The sequence below is a fragment of the Pelobates fuscus genome, chromosome 12 (assembly GCF_036172605.1).
Source record: "Pelobates fuscus isolate aPelFus1 chromosome 12, aPelFus1.pri, whole genome shotgun sequence".
NCBI classification, from domain to species: domain Eukaryota; kingdom Metazoa; phylum Chordata; class Amphibia; order Anura; family Pelobatidae; genus Pelobates; species Pelobates fuscus.
In genome coordinates this window covers 91,912,479-91,939,506 of record NC_086328.1, presented here as the reverse complement: position 1 = coordinate 91,939,506, position 27,028 = coordinate 91,912,479, and the positions used below count along the sequence as shown (strand labels likewise).

The 27,028-nt window shown below is 38.7% G+C and overlaps 1 protein-coding gene across 1 annotated transcript; it reads left to right on the top strand.

The window, feature by feature from the left end:
• The first annotated feature begins 2,210 nt into the window (after window positions 1–2,210).
• Window positions 2,211–26,724, top strand: FRMD8 (FERM domain containing 8). Its single transcript, XM_063437620.1, has 11 exons — window positions 2,211–2,290; window positions 16,161–16,236; window positions 17,551–17,721; window positions 17,851–17,952; window positions 18,876–18,934; window positions 19,406–19,572; window positions 19,796–20,017; window positions 20,119–20,242; window positions 20,905–21,048; window positions 21,509–21,692; window positions 26,015–26,724. Exons 2-11 carry the CDS (start codon window positions 16,161–16,163, stop codon window positions 26,122–26,124), a joined length of 1,359 nt encoding a protein of 452 aa, XP_063293690.1. The 5' UTR covers window positions 2,211–2,290; the 3' UTR covers window positions 26,125–26,724.
• Window positions 26,725–27,028: the final 304 nt, after the last annotated feature.

The window sequence follows — 27,028 nt, the reverse complement described above, 5'->3', positions numbered from 1 at the left end:
AAAATATTAGCAGCAGACTCTATAACAGTGATAATTGAGGATGATGAGACACCTCTCCTAAATGTTATTAGAAAAATGGGAACAAGAATTAAAAATAAAAATTGATTATAAAGAGTGGATTGAATCTATAAAATTAGTAAATAAAAAAGTGCACTGCCTCAATTTGGTGGAGGTACATAATAAAATATTAAATAGGTAGTTCTGGTACCTAGTAGGTTAGCAAAGATATATCATGATCATACAGGTAGATGATGGAGATGTGAAATAGATAAAGGAGGATTGGACCATTATTTGGTGGGATTGTCAACCAATCCAATTGTTTTGGCATATGATCTATATTAAAATACAAAAACTGCTTAATAGGTCCTTTATATTTGTAGCTACACTATTTTTACTCCATATAAATATACTTGATATCTTTGACCTGTATTCTTTTATAGTTATCCATATCTTGCCTGCAGCAAAACGAATGATAGCCAAAAATCGGAACAGCAGAAAATCCCTGGATGGTGGGATGGGTCCAAAATCATGAATCTGCCATCAAATATTGGATATTAGTCTACCTCCCAAGTGTCCCTATTTAGGCCCATATCCATTCGTCCCTCCTTTCTATCATAATGTCACTGTTTTCTAGTAGGTCCATATTGTTGATGCATCATAATGTATTACAATGCTTCATAGCAATAATACTCAGAGTAACCTGTCGTTAAAAAAGAGCCCCCCTACAGTGACATCTCCGCTGAGGGTCCAGTTGCCGGAGAGGCAATGAAAGTTGAATTCTACTTACCCGAACCAATCCCTCTATCTTCTTCCAGTGAGTCCTCTCCGAGCCGACATCACGGTTGTATTCTCTCGCATGTGGAATGTTACAGCATTGAGGTCTAGGAAGGATCCCAAGAGATCCTCCGCAGACAAAGCAAAATCCACTTCTAGATGGTGGTAGCTGCGTCCTCTGTCTAGAAGTGCCAGGCAAAGAAAAAATGCATAAGACAAAGTATTCCCTACTTTGTCTTATGGTTTTAGTTAGAAATAAATGGAAAAAAATAAAAACTGAGTGGGAAAGAGGAAGTGCAGAGGAAGTGATTGGGAAAAGGTAAGTACGGCGTGACATTGCCCCTTGACACTACAATAAATGTACAGTGGGACCTCGGTTTACAAATGCCTCGGTTAACATAATTTTCAGTTTACAAATGCCTAGGTTAACATAATTTTCGGTTTACAAATGAAAATCCATTGAAAATCCACGGCTTACAAATTTGTTTCGCAATACAAAGCAAGTTTACCCAGGATGCATTGCACCTGGGAGGTTTATAGCACCGCCCCCTGCATGCTGGAGCCTGTGGGTAGCACGTGGTGTTGAGTGTGACGGTGATGGAGCGACTTTTGCAGCCATTCTGGAAATTGTTTGCAGTTGTTTTGGGACTTTTTGGTGCTTTTCTCAAGCTGTGGAAAGGTAGGGAGCTGAGCTTCATCGTTTGCATGCCTTTTATTGTGTGTTCTGCATTGTGGGTTAGCTTCCATGCCAGCTCATTTTGACTTTTTTCTGACCTCCAGAACGTATTAATTGGTTTTCAATGCATTCCTATGAGAAACCGTGTTTCGGTTTACAAATGTTTCGCAATAAGAAACGTCCCGGAGAACGCATTCAATTCGTAAACCGAGGTCCCACTTTATTTGGAAATCAGTCTGTGTAAGTAAGCTACATTGTTCTTGTTCTAAATTACATTTTAGTTGCATAAACTATTATTAGTAAGTCACCTAACATGACTGAACAGCCACACCTCACTCACACCCCTAAAATTAATGTGTCCCTCTTTGTCCATTTGAAATATTGGGATGCATGCAGTTGGGAGGTATCAGTCTATTAAACCCAGCCTGCACCAGTTACAGGTAAGTTGGCAACTAACCTTTAATGCCAAACCTGTGTGCCTGGCTTGCTTCCTGATAAAGTATATAAACACAGGAAGCAATGGGCAGATGAGCAACTGCTATTCAATAAACATGACTGGGGGGGGGCGCATGACGTCATCCACAGTATCCCAGTTTAAGCTAGGGCTCTAAGTGGGCGGCTTTTATCCTTCCTGCCATTGGCTGGCTTGGAGTGAGTCGCGGGACTGGGGAACGGCTGGCCAATGAGAGACAAGGATGGTTTCCAGGGCGAGGCGTGGAACGCATGGCTGAACTTGTGATTGGCTGTTAGTATTGGAGGGGGGTTGTTGACTTACACTTCCTAGTTGTCGCTAACCCGGGAGAGTCCCAAAGTACTGGCACCGAGCGGCTCCGGTGAAAGGTGGGTGTGATGACGGCGGGGGCTCGGTTACAGCTAATATGATGTGGCTCATGATTTAATCTCGCTGACGGTAACTTTTAGCTCAGGTTTACTGTGCTCAGAGCACACTGGCGGTGCCCGGGGCTTGGCTGTACGGAGTGAGGGCTTCCTAATAACATCCATGCCGGGGGTTTGTTAGCAATGTATCGGATTAAAATCCAAAATGGGAAAATTTACACTAAATTAGATGAGCTCGAGATTTTCCATATCCGCTATTGTTAACTAAATTTTGGCATTTGCTACATTTCACGGTTTAGTGAATACAGTCTGTGAGTGTCCAAGTTAATTCTGTTTATCCCGATTTCCCAGCTTCTTAGAACTAATGAATAATTGTGTGTATGACCGCAAAAAAACTTGCAGTAATACGTTCCATATTATAGTCATTTTCTGGGTTTTCAACTTTGGAGTGTATCAAATTAAGGGAACATTTAACTGGGAAATTAAATTTTAAATTACACTTGTGTATGTGTGTGTGTGTGTGTGTGTGTATATATATATATATATATATATATATATATATATATATATTCCAGCAGTAAAGGACATATACTTTTTTTGAATAAACACTTTAAAGAAGAACTCCAGTGCCAGGAAAACAATCAGTTTTCCTGGCACTGGAGGTTCCCTCTCCCTCCCAATCCCCAGTTGCTGAAGGGGTGAAAACCCCTTCAGTCACTTACCTGAGGCAGCGACTATGTCCCTCGTTGCTGTCTCCTCCTCCGCACTGCTCCTCCTACTGTCTCCGTCGGCCGGTGGGATAGACTGATCACGCCCACCGGCTGAGGAGACCTAATGCGCATGCGCGGTAATGCATGCGCATTAGCGCTCCCCATAGGAAAGCATTGAAAAATTTTCAATGCTTTCCTATGCGGAAATGAGCGACGCTGGAGGTCCTCACATAGCGTGAGGACGTCCAGCGACGCTCTAGCACAGATAATCTGTGCTATGAAGGAGGAAGTGACCTCTAGAGGTGGAGTTAACCATGCAAGGTAATTATTGCAGTTTATAAAAACTGCAATAATTACACTTGCAGGGTTAAGAGTAGTGGGAGTTGACACCCAGACCACTCCAATGGGCAGAAGTGGTCTGGGTGCCCGGAGTGTCCCTTTAAGCCCTCTCCTTCCCCCCCAGGAGGGAATACTCCAATTAGAGGCTTCTCATTAAGACGTCTCTATGTTGAAGCTGCACACAATTACGAGTTTCCTATGCTTCTCAGTGACCTGTAGTACCTCTCATGAATTTGGGATTAAGGCAAGCATTCTGTGGAGCAGATGCTAGCGGAAGAAAACCTCTCTGGCTGTTTGACAGCCAGGGAGGTAGTTCTGCCACAAATTATAAAAGTGCTGATTTATTTTGAAATCGGCAGTTTTATAGACTGTCAAAAGAATGATACATCATACTTTTAAAGCTCTTAAACAGACACTATAGTAACTAGAACACCGCTTAAAGGGAAACTATAGTGCCAGGAAAACAAGTTTGGATCCGCTGACGTCAGCCAGCGGGAAAGAGACCTAATGCCCATGCACGCTATTATTCAATACTTTCCTATAGGGATTCCTGTGACGCTGGAAGTCCTAATGCATAGCATGCGTCCAGCGTCATTTAGGCGACCAATAGTTGCCTTTGAGCCCGGAAGACAGCCACCAGAGGAGTTAACCCTAGCTGGTAATTATTGCAGTTTATATAAAAAAAAAACTGCAATAATTACATGCTATGGGGGAAGGGTGATGGGACATTGCACCCAGACCACTTTATTGAGCTGAAGTGGTCTGGATGCCTACAATGTCCCTTTAATGTAGTGGTTTTGGTGTCTATAACATGCCCCTACAGGCTCAGAGAAAAGGCAGTTTGCGCATTTCTACCTAGTAATAAATCTAGCGGCAGTCAATCAGAAGGCTACTAGAGGCGCTTTCTATCTCCATGTATCACAGTGTGCAGCACCTACATTCCTTTAATGCACCTCTATGAGGAGATGCTGACTGGCACAGCTCGGCATTTTGCCACACATGCGAAATAGCCTCCAAAGGGAAAGCATTGGATTGACTGAGATCGTCAAGATTGATGATCTCAGCCATGGAGACAGGTCAAGCTACGCCAAGGCCGGTGCAGTGATGGAGAAAAGGTGAGTAAAACAACCTTTTTACTACACAGAGAGGGGGGAATAAAATAATATAGTGTTAGGAATATATGATGCAGTTCACTTGAAGCACCATAAACACTACAGTTAATAGTCAAATCATAAGTTGACGCACTCAACCAGTGAGATGCAACACAGTGCAGTGTTGAGCTGGCTATCCAGTGACCAGTGCTCGGTGCTCCCTATGTAATAAATCAGTGGTTTAATTCCTGGCACCATAACCATTATAGCATGATGATGTACTTATGGTGCTTGGAGTGTTCCTTTAATATGAGTCGTCATGGCAAATGTTTGAAATCTGTTTTCAGTGCACTACAACTTTTGATCAGTGACCTTTGATCATTTGAAGTGTTGGACGTTATCTGGAAGTGACCTCACAGTGATTATTCTTGTGCTTGTATATGAATGTTTGCTAATGATCTCTGGATATAATGGAACACAATTCTGAGGGTTTAAATGAACACCCATTTGACAGTGCTTTGTGTCTGAAGTCTGTAGATTATAAAAGAGGCAATTTTCAATAGAAATCGACTCTTTTATACTTGGGGCAGAAACACTCCTCTGGCTGTCACTTAGACACAAAACTAACGGAAGTGGGAGGGATGCTGGGCTAGAGCACATTTGCCTACCTTGTAAGCTGTACTACAGCTAATTTAGAAGAACTGGAAAGGTGCGATCTTGTGCATGCAGCACAGAGGCATGCCAAAAGGTACACTAAATGAAATAACCCTTGGTCAGTTTCCTATAGTTCACGCCGGCACAAGGAGTAGCATAGGCTTTGACACTTAAAAAAAACACTGTAGGATCAGGAACACAAACATGTATGTAAAACTACCTTTTTAGCCCCTCTAAATATAGTAGAATCTTATGTTTGTTCAATTCTGCAGCTGCTGGCTCTGCCCCCGTCTGCCTGCTTTGCTGACATCATCCGAAGTGATTCTCTGAGCCTATCACAATGCTTTCCCATAGGATTGGCTAAGACTGTCAAGGAGGCAGATCAGGGGCAGAGCCAGCACAGGCCAAACAGCCCTGACCAATCAGCATCTCATCGTAGAGATATTTTGAATCAATGCATCTCTACGAGGAAAGTTCAGTGTCTCCATGCAGAGGATGGAGACACTGAATGGCAGTGACTCCAGCACTGTCCTGGGAAACACATCTAGTAGCCATCAGAGGAGTGGCCAGTGTAGTTATCCCTGTACTCTAATGTAAACACTGCATTTTCTCTGAAAATACAGTGTTTCAGGCCAAAGGCCTTAAACAAATGATTATACTCACCAGAATAAATACAATAAGCTGTAGTTGTGCTGGTGACTATAGTGTCACTTTAATGTATAGTTCTAGTGAAAGTCTTACCTTAACAAACAATTGTAACAATATACCACAAAAAAAAAAGAATCAAAGTATTTACAAAGTTACCCTAAGTTACAAACTATTCCCTATATAGCTGATCACCTAATTCATGAAGACAGATGGTCTCTGGTTCTGGTTTCTTAGTATATAGTGCTGTAAGGATTACTATGGAATTATCTAACATTCCATCACTGAGACTGACTAACATGCCAGCACCATATTAATCCTTACGAGTGCCAATAGCAGAACATCTGTATTGTAGCTAGTATAAAGGTGATACAAGCTTCATAATCATGAATTAGCTAGAGCTATGTGAGTGTTCTTGTAATTAGAATGCAAAAAGCATCCCTTTCTATCACCCAGACGTATCCCTTACTGAAAAGAGAAAGATGATTATAACATCATGGATATCCTATGCCAGGAAAGGGAAAGGAAAAAGGGGAGTAAGGAAAATGTCCTTGTATAAGCATATAAAACCCTACCAACGCAAAACAAATACAACTAATGCTAGGACTAATGTATGTTGTATGCCATATTTCCTAATTAATCCTAGATTAAGATCAGGTATTGAAAGCTAAATGTTAAAAGGGAAACAAAGTTAAGTACCTCCCATCACCAAGAAGAAGCCTGGGAACTACAATATACCAGAAATAGACTACTGTATCAAGGATACTCCTATATCTCACATTCTGTACCCCAGTCAACAGGTTGGTGAAACCTGGGACCTACATAAACTCGGAGTAGGACTGCTACTGAGGATATGACCATGTCACATAGGTACCTGCCTCAATAAAAGGGAATAGATGACTAGAACTTAATATATTGAAACCCTAATAAGTTATCATAGTGATTCTGTGAATAGTGCTGAATAGAATAAGTGATAAACAAGAAACCTATAGCTGTTGAACTATACTTTCTGATATTGTAAATGCAAGAGCTTGTAAAATTATTGTAGATATGAGACATAGAATGGTGGAGTTTTACACATTTCTTTGTCTAAGATCCATTAAACTCTGCTGTAATTACAATGTGGAATTTCTTATAGGGGAACTTCTGATATAGGTAAATCAGAAGAGGATGCTAGACTGGATGCACTCAGGGGACCCTTGTAATCTGGGAACCATTTAAAAATGGTTCAAGTACTTACTATGGGACGGCGTTTGTGGATACCTGACACCATGACCGCTGCATAGTTGTTATGGTGCCTAATTTACCCTTCTAATAAATGTAATAAACAATTTTGAACTTACCAAGACAATTCAGATAACTTTGATACATCTCCCCTAGTGCGTCACTTTAATCATTTAAACATCAAGCTTTGGTCAGTATACTATCTGTATGTTTTCCTATAAAAATTGGAATTAAGTAATCTGGTAATTTTGAAGAACTGAACATTCTAGTTCTAAATTAGTGAGCTTGAAAGCTTGGTAAGTTGATGCTTTTTTGTTTTACTCACTTGTATTGGCAAACATTTTTACATTCTTTTTGTTAAAGGAGTATCGTTACGCATCCCACTTTATCTCAATGAAGTTGTGTATGTGCAGTGGTCATTAGTTTTAACCCTGCAATGTTTTTAGTTTTGCTTTTTCATCTGAAATGTTTGCATTGCAGGGTTAACGCAACCACTAATGGCTGCCTTCCACAATAGGCTCTTTCTTTGCACTGACTGAGTGAAAGACCCAGAAGCTTGTAGAAAAGCATGTTCTAAGGAAATCTTCCAAAAGTGCAAAATGAACTTGTCATTGAGAGCACTTTCGGCCTCAAATAACATCTAGAGTGTGCCAACGTTTTTGTGGCTGTCTGCACATACCGATTTGGCTCTCCGGCATGTTGAGCTGACACAATTGATGGCAGATATAATAGACCCCACACCCTTTCATGGCTTAGCACGTGCCTGTTCTTAATTAGTTTTAACCCCTTAAGGACCAAACTTCTGGAATAAAAGGGAATCATGACATGTCACACATGTCATGTGTCCTTAAGGGGTTAAGAGGACTCTCTAGACCCCTAAAGCATTTCAGTCTGCTGAAGTGCATCTTCCTTTTTATAAAACAAAAACAGATCGGGGGCGCTCCAAATAGTGAATCAAGGCAAAGAATACTTATACAGACTGGTTCTTCAGTTCATATGTACACCACCTAAATATCAAAGATAATAGCACATAGCATAATACTGTATGGTGGAAAACTGATTAAAACAGTGTATCAATTGCCAACTCACAATCTGCAGAGCCACGTATAGTAGGCTCTGACTATAATCGCATGCTCTGTTATCTCAGGAAATACACCTCCGCTTTCAATGTCCAAAACTCGACTGGTCCCAGGAGTCAGCAAAGAAAAATAATCGGTAGGTCCAGAGTATTTCAAAATGCTAAAAATAGCTATTTATTCAAAGGTATTATAAAACAAACAATAAAAAGATATATTGTATACAGAAATAAACACTAACGCGTTTCGACCCGATGGTCTTTTTCAAAGTGTATTGTCCAACTGTCCGGACGTCCTTTAAATATCCTTTCCAGATCGTCATCTTTGGCGCCAACCAGATTTTCCCGCCAATCGTTCATTCAATTATCCGTTTCGTCTCCATTTCCGGCTCTCAGTGATGACGTCTTTCCGTTTCCTGTTGCATACGGCGCTTTCCTTTTGCATCCGCCTGTGGCATTATGGTCTTAGTCGCCATCTTTGAATGTCCACACATCGGGCAACACTCAATTTTATTCACGCATTAATATTGCAACAAAGTCCCGAAATGTAAGAGTGTTTAGTCAATAACCATTATTGTACCACATTTACAGTAACATAACAGGCTCATCCTGTATATCCCAATACTATAACACAGAAATTCCATCATAATTAAAAACTATGTATAAAATTATCAAATAAAATTGACTATATATCAATCATTATTAAAACATCAAAATATGTATAGGACATATGTGAAATATATATACTCTCACTTTAATCAAAAAAGGAAAAAGAAGAAAAAAAGAGGAGAATGTTATTATCATAGATATCTTAACTCATTATTTTTATCTCTTATATTAATGCGCTCATTTCAAAGTCGCAGTTTAGCCCTTTCGGTGCTAAAGTGTCTAAATTAAAGATCCAGCCCATTTCACATAAGCTGAGGGCTGCATCAATATCCCCTCCTCTCCAATTGATGCAGCCCTCAGCTTATGTGAAATGGGCTGGATCTTTAATTTAGACACTTTAGCACCGAAAGGGCTACACTGCGACTTTGAAATGAGCGCATTAAAATAAGAGATAAAAATAATGAGTTAAGATATCTATGATAATAACATTCTCCTCTTTTTTTTCTTCTTTTTCCTTTTTTGATTAAAGTGAGAGTATATATATTTCACATATGTCCTATACATATTTTGATGTTTTAATAATGATTGATATATAGTCAATTTTATTTGATAATTTTATACATAGTTTTTAATTATGATGGAATTTCTGTGTTATAGTATTGGGATATACAGGATGAGCCTGTTATGTTACTGTAAATGTGGTACAATAATGGTTATTGACTAAACACTCTTACATTTCGGGACTTTGTTGCAATATTAATGCGTGAATAAAATTGAGTGTTGCCCGATGTGTGGACATTCAAAGATGGCGACTAAGACCATAATGCCACCGGCGGATGCAAAAGGAAAGCGCCGTATGCAACAGGAAACGGAAAGACGTCATCACTGAGAGCCGGAAATGGAGACGAAACGGATAATTGAATGAACGATTGGCGGGAAAATCTGGTTGGCGCCAAAGATGACGATCTGGAAAGGATATTTAAAGGACGTCCGGACAGTTGGACAATACACTTTGAAAAAGACCATCGGGTCGAAACGCGTTAGTGTTTATTTCTGTATACAATATATCTTTTTATTGTTTGTTTTATAATACCTTTGAATAAATAGCTATTTTTAGCATTTTGAAATACTCTGGACCTACCGATTATTTTTCTTTGCTGACTCCTGGGACCAGTCGAGTTTTGGACATTGAAAGCGGAGGTGTATTTCCTGAGATAACAGAGCATGCGATTTATAGTCAGAGCCTACTATACGTTGCTCTGCAGATTGTGAGTTGGCAATTGATACACTGTTTTAATCAGTTTTCCACCATACAGTATTATGCTATGTGCTATTATCTTTGATATTTAGGTGGTGTACATATGAACTGAAGAACCAGTCTGTATAAGTATTCTTTGCCTTGATTCACTATTTGGAGCGCCCCCTATCTGTTTTTTGTTTTATATTCTAATCTTGTGTTTTTTAAGTGGTTTTTAAACACTGGGGAAGTCGCACCTATTTAGAGAGCAACTAAAATACCTCACCTCACTTGCACCTTGTGTGTTAAGGTTTCTTCTACATCTTCCTTTTTATGCTTTTTTCCTCCATTTGACAGAGAGTGCATAGTTCAATAGAAAATTTAAATGTTTCTAAATTTACCTTGTTATACATATTCCTTACCGCCACAACTCCCCTGGCCCCCCACTGCAATCAGACAACCGTTCCTGTTACCTTCTGGTAGTTTGGCTGCAGCTAGTTTTAGATATAACCCAATGAAAAAATGCATAATTAAACGCATGCATGATTTCACTGGGGTAAAGGTACTAAACAGTGATTATTTTTATTTTTTTTTATATTTATTTTGGCAGTGGAGTGCCCCTTTAAGACAACCTTTGAGATATGTAATGTCTAGATCTTTTACTCTTTTGTGACCTTCAACGATTGTGAAATGTCTTACAGGATATCCTCACTCTTTCTGCAATTTAACCCAGCTAAAACTGATGTTTTTTTTTTACTTTACATGGTAAGCTCAAGGCTGTCTTAAATATCCCTGTTTATAAAACTCCTAGAAAGTCAGTTTAAAATTATGTTGTGTTAGTATGTTTACTTATGTGTTAATTGTATCTGTAACCTCTGCTAAAAAAAATGTGCTTAATTTTTAAAGCTCATTAGGAAAGAGCACAGTATTATACCTGTTACCTTGTTCTATCACCCTCAAAATCTCATCTTCACCAATGGTTCCCTACATTGGTGCCTTCTTTAATTCTTCTCTATAAATCTTTTCAATCCCTGGAAAAATCTGATCATAACTTGCGCCACAGAGTTAATTCATCCCTGCTCCTCTGTTTTGTTTTTTTCCAACACGCCAACTGGCTTCGACATATTTAAACAGCTGTTGTCCTTGTTTTTTTATAGAACCAACAAACTCCTCAATATGCTATTGTTTCCCTGTCTCTCTCCATACACACACATTCCAGTGGCTGCTGATTTGCTATGTCTCAATTATCACATTCTTTCAACTTGTTTCGAAATACCATTACTATCTTCGGCATTCCTACCTTTCCTTACTCCTCATCCACCTCATCTGTGCTGGTCTATTATCTGTACATTACCTTGGCTCGACACCTCCTCCATATGCTACATTTTGACGGGGAAAAGGCATATCCTTGTGCACTAGATGGCTTATCTCATGTAATTGTGCATGTCAAGAACAACTGTGGAGAGTCTTCCATTGTTCGTTCTTTCTTTGTGCTTCTTGTATAAGCAAGAGTATAAATATTATGTGTATCCTGCTAGGTTGAAGACTGAAAAATACACATTGAGGCCTTTCTACAAAAGTTTCCCAGAATCGAATGTTTTGCTTTAAAACAGATGTCACTGGAGCAGAATCAGAGCCTCGTGATTTGATACAAAGATGAATAGTAGGTGGGGGGGGGGGGGGAGGGGGTCGGCTTTATTTAAATGTAGTGCAAGCAAATTGTAATTATATATTCACACAGATATTAAATATGTTCTAAAGTTGTTTTATACAGTGCTTCAAATTTGAAGTTCTGTGTTACTAGCCAGTCCTTACAAGTTGCCATTGTATGCTCAGATTTTTTAGTGTGTGTGTGCGTGTGTGTTTTATACTTTTTTAAATGTACATTTAAAAAAAAACAAAAAGTTATTCGTTTCTAGCCATTATCAATTCTTTTAGGGTTTCTCCAAGAAACAAAACTGCTTGTGCAAGTAGCTTCCCTGTCTTCTATATGCTCAATCCAGCTGGGTGACTAAAGGTACTACAAACAGGGTTAGTGAATTTCAAATTTAAGGACAAAATAGTCGAACTGTATAAATCCTCTTAGTCAACTATGCTTCCAGTTCAGTTACTTTGATCTTAAATTCCAAATTCACTTTGAATTCTCTTTAGTCAATAGCCCTGTTAGTGGACTAAACATGAACTCTTATCTTTTAAATGTGAGACTGTGCTGCAAATAAATGGAGGTCTTTTAAATGTGAGACTGTGCTGCAAATAAAATTAGGTCAAACAAAAAAAACGCTGACACTGTACAGTGAATCAGTAGAAGCCACCGTGTAGCTTCTTTTAACGTATGTAGTTTCATTCTTGTCATCATTCTCCTCTTTGACAGATGTAGCGAAGGCATTTTAATAGATGCATACCTGACGTGGCAGAGGATTTAAAGTAATTAGGGGATAAGGAATGGTTGAGCAAACCTCTGATGTCCCTGTTTATATTCAGGAATTATTTGAGTAGTATTTCCTGAGCTATTTGTCCAAATTAATAGTCAGTCTCTAGAGTGACTTGTTTTAATTTATATTTATGCCATTTTGTGTAATTTTGTTTTCAATTTAATGAATTTGTGTTTAGAAGAAATAATTTTAACTGCAAATTCTGTGTTTAATGTATCACTAAATTTTTCCACTCGTAGTTTTTATCTATTATGTGTTCATTTTTTGGGGAAAGATGTCTTAAAGCAGCTCTGTCACCTTCTGGGGTCTTTAAATATTTAGCAAAGACCCCGATGTATGCTTTACCACTGGCAATGTGGTGGCTGTGGGGTGCTGGAAAAGATGAGCCTTACTTCCCTGAACCTGTCTCTCGTGGACTCCACCATCTTCTACTGCAGAATCCTCTTTAGCTCCTGGAACTTCATCTGCCAGAAGCCGGCGTAATTGTTATACTTTCGGGCATGTGCAACAGAATCCTGCGGTAGACTCCATAGACCAGGGATAGGCAACCTTCGGCACTCCAGATGTTGTGGACTACATCCCCCATAATGCTGGCACTCATCTGGAGTACCGAAGGTTGCCTATACCTGCCATAGACAAAACTCACTAATGCCGGCTAATGGCTTGATAGCGGTAGCTCTGCATTTTTTGCCAAGCTTTGTCAACTGTAAGAGAATAAATAAATTGGGGTTAGTGTCACATGGGAGAAAATAGATAAAGTTGGACTTATCTTGAATGACCGGGGAGAATGTAAAATTGCTCTTTGCAGTCTTTTAATTGCAGTGATGTACTCCTATACATTAATTAATCCCTTTGTTCCAGGAATATTGTGTTTGGCTTGACAGAGTCCCTTTTTAAGAACTTTTGTTTTTTCATTGGGTCCTGGATTAAATCATGCCACTGTGAGCATGCTTTAGGCGTCTGAGAACAGCTGAGCTTGGTAAACAGTTTTGTCTGTTTACTCATACGGCTGTGAAAGCTGCTCTCTGTGACAAATGTCACCTACTGTTCCCTATTCTTTATTTGGAAGTGCATGTATTGTGTTGGTTAGCAACCTCAAATGTCACTGCGCCCAGCTGGCATCTTACTGAAAATGTTTCAAACTTAGTAGCAGTAATTAGCATCTTGTTTACTTGCCTGTTTTCCTAACCAGTTACATGTTTTAGACCAATGTTTCTCAACCTTTTATGAAGAAGTACCTCTGAAGCTCAACATTTTGTAAAAAAAATTTCCTTAGTACCCCTGCCTCGAGAAAGTAATTTCTATTGATTTTAAATTTCAATTTAAACGTGTAGACACTGATATTTAAATTAATCCCATATTGAAGAACAAGCCTGCTTAAAGGTAGTAAAGAATATTCTAAAATAAATGACAGAACGTGAATATTGTGTATGTAAGGAGGAGTATATGAACAATAATCTGAAGTATAAAAGTCACAAAATCGAAATATAATACACACTTAAAAGGGATACTGTAATGCCAGGACTACAAAGCTGTAATTCGATCACTCTGTCTCCCCCCCCTCCCTCGCGTCCCCTCCTACCCGGTAAATAAAGGGTTAAAAAAAAATTAATTTCTTACCAGATCCCAGCGCTGATGTTCCGCCCCCTCCTCTGTCCCGCGATGAGTGCGGTCTAATGCTTGAATCAATACTTTCCTATGGGGAAAAATCTGACGCTGGAGGTCCTCATGCAGAGCGTGAGGATGTCCAGCGTCCGATAACGAACCAAAAACTTTTTTGTTTTTCTTACCATGTCCAGGGAATAGGATTTTGAGTTGTAAAGGTGGACACAAGAATGATTACTGTAACAAGTTGTTTAATCACCAAAAAGGAACATTAAAGTGATATTGTATTGCTGTAATGTCTTCAGGACAATCCTCCGTAATGACACCACACTGACATGTTAGTTAGGCCAAAACATCTGTCAGAAATGTCCTATATCCCTACTGCAAGAAATGCTCTGCACCTGCTAAAGATGTATCGCTGTAATGAAGAGCAGGAGAACTATCTATAAGTAGGCTCTTCTGTGTGCCTTACAACTCATTCCTGGCATAGCATGGCTATACTAAGGATTGATTGGCAGGTGAGGGATGTGCTACATTTTAAATGGCTTTTTAGGACAGCATATACATTTTCTAGCAATTTTGCTAGTGCAATTTGTTTTTGTTTGTTTAGCTTAGTTTTTTTTTCCTCAGCATAAACTTCCCTTAGGTGAGTGTGTCAGCAGATAGCTCTTCGTTGCAGGGCTTGGCTCAGGAGAGCGACAGGGCACTCCAGGCACCATAACAACTACAGCTTTCTGTTGCGCTCTGAGTGTTCTTGTACTATCCCTGGGCAGTTTGTGAAAGGGATAAAATTATTTTTCTACGGCACCTTTTAATACTAAAATGTAAAGTTGCTGCTGTGATATATATCAAAATCTTTATATTTCTTTGTCTTGTGTAATAGCGTGGGTGTTGTATACCAGCAAAGTAAGGTTTTGTAAGTTGTTGGTTTTTTTTTTTATTTTTATTTTTTTTTATTTTAGGATTCACACAAACAAAAATAGTTGTTTCAAAGATTTCAGGCATCTCTCCTCTTTGTGTTTACAATTGCACTCTTGGAATGAAGCTAAAAGAATATTCACTCTTTTTTTGCATTCACTATACAAGGGAATAGCAATTTTGAACGTGCAGGTCTTGACAAACCTTTTAAGGAAAATACAATGCATTTGCATATGTTCTATGCTCCAATACAATATTTATATTGTCTCAAGCCATGCTAGAGATCGGTGATGCCCAATTCCTTGCTCCTTTTTATAAAATGTTAGTTGTAAATCCTGGAGCTATCCCTAAACCTCAAAGTGCGCCATTTTATTTATGTTGGGATGTGCTGTTTGTTACAGGTAAGTCTTTCTATGAACCAAACATATGGTAGCAAACTGTTGCCCTCCCTTTTGATTTGAAGCTGTAGATTATCCACACAGACTAGTGAAAGGTCTTGTAAGATATTTTCGTTCATTAAAGGATCACTATAGGGTCAGGAACACAAACATGTATTCCTGACCCTATAGTGCTAAACCCACAATTTAGGTGGCTTGCCCCCCCTATAAAAGTTTAAAACTCACCTTATTTCCAGAGCCACGCGGGTCCACCAGCGCTGGCTCTGCCCTCTTTGTGACATCATCAGAATGGCCGATTTTTAGCTAATCCAATGCTTTCCCATAGGAAAAGGATTACATTGGCACTGGGCGGGGCCAAATGCCGTTTTGGCACATCAGGACCTCCTCATAGAGATGCATTGAATTGATGCATCTCTATGAGGAAAATTCAGCGTCTCCATGCAGAGCGTGGGGACGCTGAACGGCAGGGCTGCCTACTGTGCAGCCCTGAGCCAGTAAGCCCCTCCAGTGGCCATCTAAGGAGTGGCCACTTGGAGGTGTCCCTAGGGGCAATGTAAACACTGCCTTTTCTCTGAAAAGGCAGTGTTTACATGAAAATGCCTGAAGGGAGTGGAGCTTTTATACTCACCAGAACAACTACATTAAGCTGTAGTTGTTCTGGTGACTATAGTGTCCCTTTAACAACTGAAGTGCAACTGTTTGCCACAACAAATAACTTGGTACTCCATGCATTTATTTATTTATTGAAAAATACCATATGTCTATATAATTGTACAGTTTGTTAGTGAAACTACCATTTAAATTCTAAAAGGTTTGGTTGAGAAGGCGGTTTTGAACTCGTATGCTATGTTTTCATTAACCTACCATTTAATCTCAGGGTTTTTTTTTTTTAGCTATCATTATTTATAAAAAAAATATATTATTTCACCCCCTTAGATGGATGGAAGTGAAATATCATCACACTCAGAAGAATATCCATTGAGAAGCAGTGTCTCTTCAGGAGGAAACCATCGTATGTGTCAATTGTATTGTGTTCTGTTTTATAGTTTTGTTTGTAGTTACAATGTTAGTATGTAGTTAGTACTGACCTTTGAGGTGGAATTCAGTGTGTGTATACACAGAATACCTATGACTCAAATTACATTTTTAATCATCATACAATTTATGTCTGTCTTGTATTCAATGCGTAAGGTGGGGATCTGTGGGGGGAAAAAAGGAACCCTCAAAGCATCCTCACCACAACAGTGCACTGGTTATGATCAGGGGTGCACTGGTCCCCACCCATAATACAAGTAATTAAATGTTTTGCTAAAGGTGGGAAAAAGTACCAGGAGTCATATTTCACTGGGCACCGATCACTTCCTACATTGAGAGCCGGAAGCTACAACATGGTGGATGTCAGGCCAGCTCATTGGATGAGAGTGTCAGCTGATTTTACTCTTCGCCAATGAGTTAAAGGACCACTATAGTTCCAGGAAAACAAACTCGTTTTCCTGGCACTATGTAGTCCTTAGGTCCCCCCCACCCTCATGTCCTCCCTCCTGCTGGGCTGAAGGGGTTAAAACACTTGCCTTTCTCCAGCCCCTGGCTTCCTCGGCGCTGGGGAACTTTCCTCTTCCTGCCGACGTCAGCGCTGCATGCGCAACAAGAGCCGCGCGCACATTCAAACCGCCCATAGGAAAGCATTACTCAATGCTTTCCTATGGACGTCAGCGTCTTCTCACTCTGATTTTTCACAGTGAGAATCACGGAAGTGGCCTCTAGTGGCTGTGAGTGAGACAGCCACTAGAGGCTGGATTAACCCTCAGTGTAAACCTAGCAGTTTCTCTGAAAATGCTTTGTTTACAGCTGCAGGGTTAAAACCTGGGGACCTCGCACCCAGACCACTTCATTGAGCTGAAGTGGTCTGGGTGCCCATAGTGGTCCTTTAAGCACTGCAGACTCCAGGTTGGTTTTTAAACCATTAGCTAATGATTTGATTACATACATTGGTGGGTGCCAGGGCACTCCTTGCACCATAACCTGTACAGCTTGCTCTAGTGGTTATGGTCTTTGCAGCTTTCCTTGAAAGTGAACATGCCATGACAGATTTAGTTGAAATGTTCACTTTATATGCAATACATATGTGTGTCACTCGTGTACAGTAATCTTGCAACACATGTATGTTGATACTGTGATACCAAATTTAAGTGTCTGTAATCACAAGTTGGGTAATGGTACACATCTTTATTTAAATGTTTGTGATTGATTTTATTTTACAAGGAAAAAAAGTGTGCATACATGTTTTTCTTACTTAGGTTTAATCTCTTTCTCCCTCCCTATTCAGAAGTGGACGTGATTGTTTACTTAGTTAACGATCAGAGTGTTCCACTTAATTTGGACAGCAGCATTTCCATCACCCCAGCTCAAGAGATCCACAGGTTGATACGTGCTGCTCTGCATTTACCTGATATCGCACAGGAAGTGTTTGCACTGTGGCTCATATCTCCTTTTCTGGGTAAGATGTACATAAATGACAGGACACTCTTGTTTGTTTTTTGTGTTTTTTTTTTTTTAAAGTGGACCTGTCATCTGCATGGTATAATGACAACACAGTGAAAGTTATTTGTTATTCTTAATGTTTCAGAGGTACAACTAAAACCAAAGCATCAGCCTTACAAAATTTGCCGGCAGTGGCATGATCTCTTGGCACGTTTCACCAACTGCTCCATGGATGACATTCACCTAGGTAAGTAAACAAATTGTATTTTATAGGTGGAAGGCAGCAACTGGTGTCCTTGAGAGTTGCATATTTACTGTGCTCTTTTTTTTAAGCGGAACAGATCCTAATTGTTTCCATACACTAGACATAGAAACAAACCCCGAGATTGTACTGCTGCATGTGTTTCCTGATACTTTAAACCGCACAACACAACAATTTTTTTTGTTGTGTGTTTTTAGCTGCAAAACAGGCCTTAGCACGGAATTGACAATAATGTGTGATACCTACATTACCTGATATAATCACCATTCTAAATCATAATAGGCAATTGGAAAAAAATGGCCCATTTGGTCTAAGAAACAATGAAATCCTTAGGAAGTGGGCTGTTTGGGACAACTTCTGTAATGACCTCCTAAAAGTGTAAACTGTCTTGACAGCTGACACCAACTGGCATGGCGGAGTTTGGGATCGTCTGGGTGGTGGGTGGGGGAGTTTTTTCTTGGAGTAGCTTTCTATGTGCTGTTATTTTTCCTCCCTTTTCTTGCTTATTTCTTTTGCTTTGCATACTGCTTACTTTGTGATCTCCATATGGGTACTATGAGACATCAAAGATTACACCTACAAATGTGTAATTATTTACATAGTTTTTTCACGCTATCATGTGATTTCCTACAATATATTGATGTTGTACAATCTATTTCATCTGCATTGTATCAAATCAATATTTATGGTTTCCACTGTCTAAAATATTTTGTTGGTTTACTTGAAAATCTAATGAAACTTAATTGGAAAATTTGAAAGACAACCACAAGAGGTGAATTTAACCCTGTAATGTAAACCTTGACAATTTCATTGAGAAGTGACTTTTCTTAGGAAAATAACAGTGAACTGTTTCTGATTTTATTTTTATTTATACCCATAGTTTGGTTTATTTTTGAACTTTATTCTAGATGAACCTTCTTTGCAATTCCGAAGAAATATTTTCCTACCTAAAGCACGTGAACTTCAGGTTAGTTCTATGAAATCTAAAATGACAACAGAAACGGTGAAATCCTTACAATTTATTATACAGTAGTAAATTGTGTAGGGGAAAAAAAGGAAGCAACCCCTGCCTTATAGAATGAGTGATATAAAAAAACTGCAAGCACACACATCGCAAATGGGCAAGAGATAAGGAAATCATAAGTACATCTAGATCATATAGTTATTTACCTTGTAGAAAATCTCCAGGTTCCGATCCTTCTCTAGTCACTAGTAGACTTATGCGCTTTTGACATGAAACTGCTTGGATAACTAACCAATCTCTAGCCTTCTGTTTCTAAGGGGGAAGCACTGCATGTACTCTTATGTCACATGAATAAGTTGTGATTGTAAGAACCATTACAAGTGAAAATGAGAAGTTAAACTTTGCTTTCAGCATAACGACCTTTGAGATGTTAGAGCTACTTTATTACCATGTGACTTATTGTCCCTTACCTAGATTTCTCATGATGTTGTCTTAAAACTGTTGTATGAAGAGGCCAAGTACAATGTCTTGGAAGGTCGATATCCGTGTGATGTAGAGGATTGTGAGAAGCTGGGTGGTTTGGTCTGCCGGGTAGAACTTGGTCCTTATGATGAGGAGCAGCATACTCCTTCTACACTTAGGTAAAGCCATAGGTGAAAAACTGTTTTCTTACCTTAATTCAGCTCTTACAGCTATACAGGTAGGTTGATCAACTGTCAGTCCACTGCAGGTATGTCCTCTCAACATCCCCATTGCATACATTTTAGATTAGTTTATAGTCTTGAGGCTCTCTAGTCTCCAACCTTGCTTTCTTTTATAATTTTAAGGACCTTTTTTCAAAGATTTGTGGTGTCTTCCCACCAGGCCCAAATTGGATTGCTATCTTCCACAACATATGTGCAAGAAGAGAAATGGAGGCCTGCTAACTGCTTTCAGAACCAAAGGTGGACGCCAAGCAAGTTTCGAGCAGACACTCCTAAACACTTACAAAGACGTTAAAGAGACTAGTGCTTGTTCTGAGACAGAGGCCATGAATTGTCACTACAAGGCATATCTGAAGAAGTGTCATGATCTCCCTTACTATGGGTGTGTATTACACAGGTTTTCTAGGGATTGTTTGTTATGAAGTAGTACATATATTGAGAATTGTTCTATATTTACTAGATGTTGCTTAAATGTGTCTCTAGATGTGCATTTTTCATGGGAACAGTTGACAAACCTGCGCAAGGATTACTCAGTAGAAATGGACGCAAGACCGTATCGGTTGCCATTAACATGGAAGGCGTGTCTGTAATTGACAGAAAAGAAAAGGTAAAGATTCTACAGATATAATTGTTTCATGTGTGATTGATCTCGCTGTAAAATCAATGGGTCTAACAACTCCAGTCTCTGATTAGAACATCTAAAGGTTCATCATGAGTTTTGTTGAATTGTAATGGCTACATAATTGTCAGGTTTGTAGTCAAATGTTCTGAGGGTGGCATGTTTACTAAGTCTGCCCTCAGGGGCACTTCCAGAATAGAAACAGACCTTTGGTCCGTAATCTGCTACTGGACGTCCTCACGCTCTGCATGAGGACCTCCAGCGTCAGATTTTTCCCCCATAGAAAAACATTGAAACAATGGTTTCCTTTGGTGAGGTCTTATGCGCGTAGCATTTGCCGGGCATGCGCATTAGACCTCCGCTTGTCTCGGGGCGGAGCTTTGACCCAGCGCCGAGGGACATCGCGCTGGGATAAGGTAAGTAAATAATTTTTTATTTTTTTTTAATCCTTTATTTACCGGGAGGGAGGCAGAGGGATCGGTAGTGCCAGGAATACAGCTTTGTATTCCTGGCACTACAATATCCCTTTAAATCCAATGTGTCCATTGCAAATTTTGATTTACACCCGTCTATACAAAAGTATCTGCCCTCTATGCTTTTACTAAAAATGTGTATTTTTGTTTTTTCTTTTTGCTCCTTTTCGTAACAAGCATGTCTTGATAAGCCTAAAGTATTCTGAGTTGTCCTGGGATTACACATATCCTAGTGATGATGAACCTATCCTGTGGCTAGAATTTGACGGAGACAATGAAGGAACCCCAGTCAACAAACTGCTGAAAATATACTCCAAACAGGTGACTTAAATAGTTAATTAAATCCTCTTTAGTTGCAGCTAGTTTTTGACTAGTTTTGCTACTTACTTGGGTAGCCAGGACTGAACTTGCTTCTTTAAGCCAAAAGGCAAAACCTCTGAGACAGAGAGGGGTAGTTTTTCTAAACCCCTACACACTTATTAACCCTTAGTGAGCATATGGGTTGAGTGGCAGCACTGTTACATGGCTGTATAATACTAAAGCAAATCCAAACATACAAAATTAGGCCCTGCGTTTAAACTCTTACAACTCCTGGGCAAAATTATATTTATATATAGGCTATTGGAATGTATTGATTGATAAAATAGTCGTGCATTTATCATATAAGATAGAATTTGCAGTCCAGAGGAAAATAAATAGATTCTAAATATGAGCTCCCGAGTTTTCACAACTCCAAGTGTTTCAATAGAGTTGAATAATTCCAACTTTTTTCTCATTTTAGGCAGAGCTCATGAGTGGTCTTATTGAGTACTGCATAGAGTTAAATCAAGCAACAGAGTCGCCCGTATCAGAATCTGCACCTGGCAATTCCCAGTTGTCTGAAAAACGTCCCAAACTGCACAGACAGGAGAGTGTCTTGTGTAACCGAATGAAAAACCTTTCTACAATAGACTATGTAGAAGACGGTAAGCATGATGCTGTAAAGGTGGAAAATCTCTTTCCTTAAAAGTAGTTCTGTTAAAATGATGGGGATGTGAGCTAGTTGTCTGTGATGTTTTTAAAAGAGATTTGTTGTCTGTGGGCTTATCCAACCACCATGACCACTTCAGGGATTTGAAGTGGTTATGGTGTTAGGAGTCGGTATGAGCAGGGTTCTGTTTGAAGCTTGCACTTCCATGCCAGGGGTTTGTTATACCCCCACCAATCATGTATTGTTCAGGACTGGCAAATATTAATTCTGTGCAAAAAAAATATTTGCTAGTCCTGAACAGCATATAGTCATGATGAGAGGCCTTTGATTGCCTTTGAAGCTTTTTTGGGCAGAGGATAAGAGATCAGCTTCAGGAGCTTCACCCAAAACTGGATTGCAAGTAAGTTTTCTTTTAATTCAATTTCCTTTATTTATTTCTCCACTTTTTTTAAAGGGGTAGGGAGGCCTGGCTAAGAATGCCCAATAGTACCCTTTTTTTTTTTTTTTTTTTTTTTTTAACCCCCTTAACGACCGAGGACGGTTCAGGACCGTCATCGGCATTTTTGCGTTGCCGACCGATGACGGTCCTGAACCGTCCTAACGGTCAGATGTACTTACCTGATCGCCGTCATTCCCCCGGCGGCGATCGGCGGTGCTCCCGTTGTGGGGAGACTGCCTGCAGCCCAGACAGTCTCCCCATGGCGGATTAGGACCCCTGTGGCCATGTGATCGCCCAACAGGGTGACCACATGGTCACAATAGGTGTCCATGTGCCTGCCTGCAGGGGGACTGTCTGTGCTGACAGGCAGTCTCCCTGCAACTGTAAAATAAAAATAAAAATTAAAGTTAAAGTTAATAAAAAAAAAATAATAATTATATATGTGTGTATATATATATATGATATATAGACATATATTATATCTATATAATATACGTCTATATATCATATATATAATGTCATGCTAAGTGTATTTTTATATTAATATGTACATATATTAATATAAAAATACACTTATAATTAAATTACGCACGTATATATATAATATATATATAATAACTATATATATTGTATATATATTATTATAAAATACAAATAATAAGTAAATTAAATTAAATTAAAAACATTAAAAATAATAATTTTTTTAAAAAAAATTACATATCTATATGCAATTTTATTCTAACTATTCTACGTGCATATTTATGTAATATTTTTACATAATTAAGTAATTTTATTAATTGCAATTTGAGGGACCTGCCTGCCAACCCAGGCCGAAATTCCAGAGAATTTAATTTGCTAGCACTGTATTTTACCCTGTAACTTTCTATGACGCCCTAAAACCTGTACATGGGGGGTGCCATTTTACTTGGGAGACTTCACTGAACACAAATATTAGTGATTCAAAACAGCAAAACCTATCACAGCAATGATATTGTCAGTGAAAGTGACTTTGTTTCGCATTTTTCACACACAAACAGCACTTTTACTGATGATATAATTGTTGTGATATGTTTTCCTGTTTTGAAACACTAATATTTGTGTTCAAGAAAGTCTCCCGAGTATAACAGTACCCCCCATGTACAGATTTTATAGCGTTTTTGAAAGTTACAGGGTCAAATATATGGGTCAAATATTTTTACATTGAAAATGGGCAGGCTGGTTATGTTGCCTTTGAGAGCGTATGGTAGCCCAGGAATGAGAATTACCCCCATGATGGCATACCATTTGCAAAAGAAGACAACAAAAGGTATTGCAAATGGGGTATGTCCAGTCTTTTTTAGTAGCCACTTAGTCACAAACACTGGCCCAAATTAGCGTTTAGTTTAGTTTTTTTGTTTTTTCACACAGAAAACAAATATGAACGCTAACTTTGGCCAGTGTTTGCGACTAGGTGGCTACTAAAAAAGACTGGACATACCCTATATTGAATACCCTGGTTTGTCTACTTTAAAAAAATATGTACATGTGGGGTGTTATTCAGAGACTTTTGGCAGATAATAGTGTTACAATGTCACTATTGATAAATTTGAAAGAATATATGTTTTGAAATCGCAATATCCTACTTGTACCTATAACCCTATAACTTGCAAAAAAAAGCAAAAAAGCATGTAAACACTGGGTATTTTAAAACTCAGGACAATATTTTTAATCTATTTAGCAGTTTTTTTTATTCGCTTTTGTAGATGAGTAAAAGATTTTTCAAGTAAAAGTAAATTTTTCATCATATTTGTTTGTTTTTTAAAATTAAATTACATGAGATTATATAAATAATGGTATGTAAAGAAAGCATTTTTTTGTCCTGAAAAAAACAATATATAATTTGTATGGGAACAGTAAATGAGAGAGCGGAAAATTACAGCTAAACACAAACACCACAAAAGTGTAAAAAGAGGCCTGGTCGCAAATGTACAACATCGCAAAAACAGTCCAGTCCTTAAGGGGTTAAAGATACGTTTTTAAACCCTTTGCAATTGTTTTGCAAAGAAAATGGTTACAATTCAACAAGTAAACTGTGACATTTGGAAAATAAAATATATATATATATTTTTTTATTTCAGACATGTACATGCCTTATATGTTAGGGTTTCCATAATTCAGGCCGTGGTACTTTAGTCATCATGAATATTTCTTGCATTCTTAGATGTGATCCCTGTGACCTCCACTCCCCCAATGTTCATATGTTTTAGTTATCTGTTCTATTCTTTAGTTTTTTTTAATACCTTTATTTAGTGTGAAAGAGAGGGAGAGCCTCTTGTACTCAGTATATTTTATTGTTTTTGCTTTTGCCCATGTGGGGGTTACAATCTTATACCTTTTCATTTCCTCTCTCCTCGTTTCTATTCCTTTGTTCTATCTTCTGAGCCTTAACTTCTATTTGGTTTAATTATTTCTTATATCTAAGAGTAGGTATAATAACCATGTTAATGTGTTATGTTATATTTTCCAATTTGCTTATCCATGCATCCCAGTCTATTTGTGTGTATCGGTTTCCTAAATTCACCAGGATGCCCTTTTCCATTCTTGCTTGCCACCTGACTTGCAATATTAAGTCTTGGATACCTGGTATTATCACAGTTTTCCAATTTCGTGCTAACATTAATTTAGCTGCAGTAATTATATGAAAGATAATCATCTGGTTTGTTTTTGTCATTTTTGGCCATTGCAGGTTTAGTAGAATCACTTCAGGCTTGAAAACCAACCTCACTTCTCTCTGTTGATCTATTGGATTGATTACTTCTTTCCAGTAGTTGTTTATGGGTATACAGTGCCACCAGCTATGAATTAAATTACCTTCATTAGTTTTATATTGCCAGCATCTGTCTGAAGATTCTGAGAATTTTTTTTTAATAATTTCGGTGTTGGGTACCATCTGTTTGAAAGCTTAAATTGGGTTTCTGTAAGGTTTAAACAGTGTACATATGTATTTAGTTTAATTACCAAAAAGAACGGGCTAAATTAATCTGTAAATACAAAGAAACAAATAATGGTGCAGACCATCTGGTAATAATAATATGGGGAAAAAGGAGTTATATGTAAAAAACTCACATGTCCCAGAGCCCTATCACCCCTGGCTCTGGGTTTGAAATGCTCCTTGGGAGAGGGGATATTCCCACACTGCAGGGTAGTCAGGAGGATATGTCCACTGATGATTCTGTTGTGCTGCCCTTCTTCCTTTTATACACAGCACAACAAAATCATCAGTGGACATATCCTCCTGACTACCCTGCAGTGTGGGAATATCCCCTCTCCCAAGGAGCATTTCAAACCCAGAGCCAGGGGTGATAGGGCTCTGGGACATGTGAGTTTTTTACATATAACTCCTTTTTCCCCATATTATTATTACCAGATGGTCTGCACCATTATTTGTTTCTTTGTATTTACAGATTAATTTAGCGCGTTCTTTTTGGTAATTATTGTTTTGCTTTTCACAATTTTTTGTGCATTGTATTTTTGAACGCTGCCATATTATCTGCATGGGATTTTAGCGCTCACACATTGGTTATTGTATATGTATTTAGTTTGTTTAGAGAACTAATCCATTCTTCTTCTATTTGTACTTGTAGTTCTTTTTCCCATTTGTTGATAAGTTTATATTGGTCTGCCCATTTGGGGAATTAAAGATGTTTTTTTTTCCCCTAAAACTAGAAAGTATATTGTTCTTCTATTGCCATGTTGGCAGCAGAAAACATGCAGAAAGTTGGAGTGTCATGGACAAATAAGTGATACTTTCTTTGCCAGTTGCACAGGAAATAAGGGATATGTATAGATCTATAACATAATGGTAACTTATCAATGCCATATTTTTGTTTTTTTTCCAGGTGCTGAAATCAAAAGAGTGAAACCTAAACGAGCAGCATCATTCTTCACCCGGCAGTCAACCCACAACTATTCCTCTGTACAACCTTCTGAAACTGCAGGCCAGAGCTGACCTTTTTTAGTAATGCAGGGTATGACCAAAGAGTGTGGGCTTTAGCACTAGACCTTATCCTTATGGACCAAGTCAAAATAATTTCAGCACTTGTAGTATCTTGTGAGTAAGCAGCTGTGCTACTTGTCCACAATTTCCAAGATCCACGAATCAGCCATGGGCAGATCATTATTATAATGGACGGTCAATGTGTGCCATTTAAAGGACCACTATAGTGACCAGGACCACTACAGCTTTATGCGGTGGTTCTGGTGCCTATAGTATGTCTCTGCAGGCTGAGCATTGTAAACACTGCATTTTCAGGGAAACAGAAGTGTTTACGATGCTTCCTAGGAACACCTCTAGCTGCAGTCAATGTGTGTGCAGCACTGGCGTTCAAGACTTCCATGGAGATGCTGAACACTCCACATAGACACTCTATGAGGAGATGCTGATTGCTGAAGCGTGGCTTTTTGATCCACATGTGCAATAGCCCCTCAATGCTTTTCTATGGGAAAGCATGGGGTTGGCTGAGATCATCAAGATTAAAGATCTCTGTCATGGAGGCAGGGGGAAAAAAGCAAAGTGTAAACACCTTTTTACTGCTATCTAAGGGGGCTGGGGACCTAAATAGTTAAACACTATAGTGTCAGGAATACATTGTTTGTATTCCTGACACTATTGCGTTCCCTTAATTTATAGGTGTCACTTTGTGAAAGACTACCATAAGTTTCTATCCTCTGTCTTTGCTTTCATTTCTCTTTAAATTTTGTTTTAAGGGAAATTTACAATAATGGGAATGTATTCCCTTAAATTGATTTTGAGGTTGCTGGTATTACAAATTGTCATTGTTCAATCATGTCGTTTATGAATCTAACCTTACCAAGTTAATTATTTAAAGTGGCTAGTCTTTTAGACACTGGTG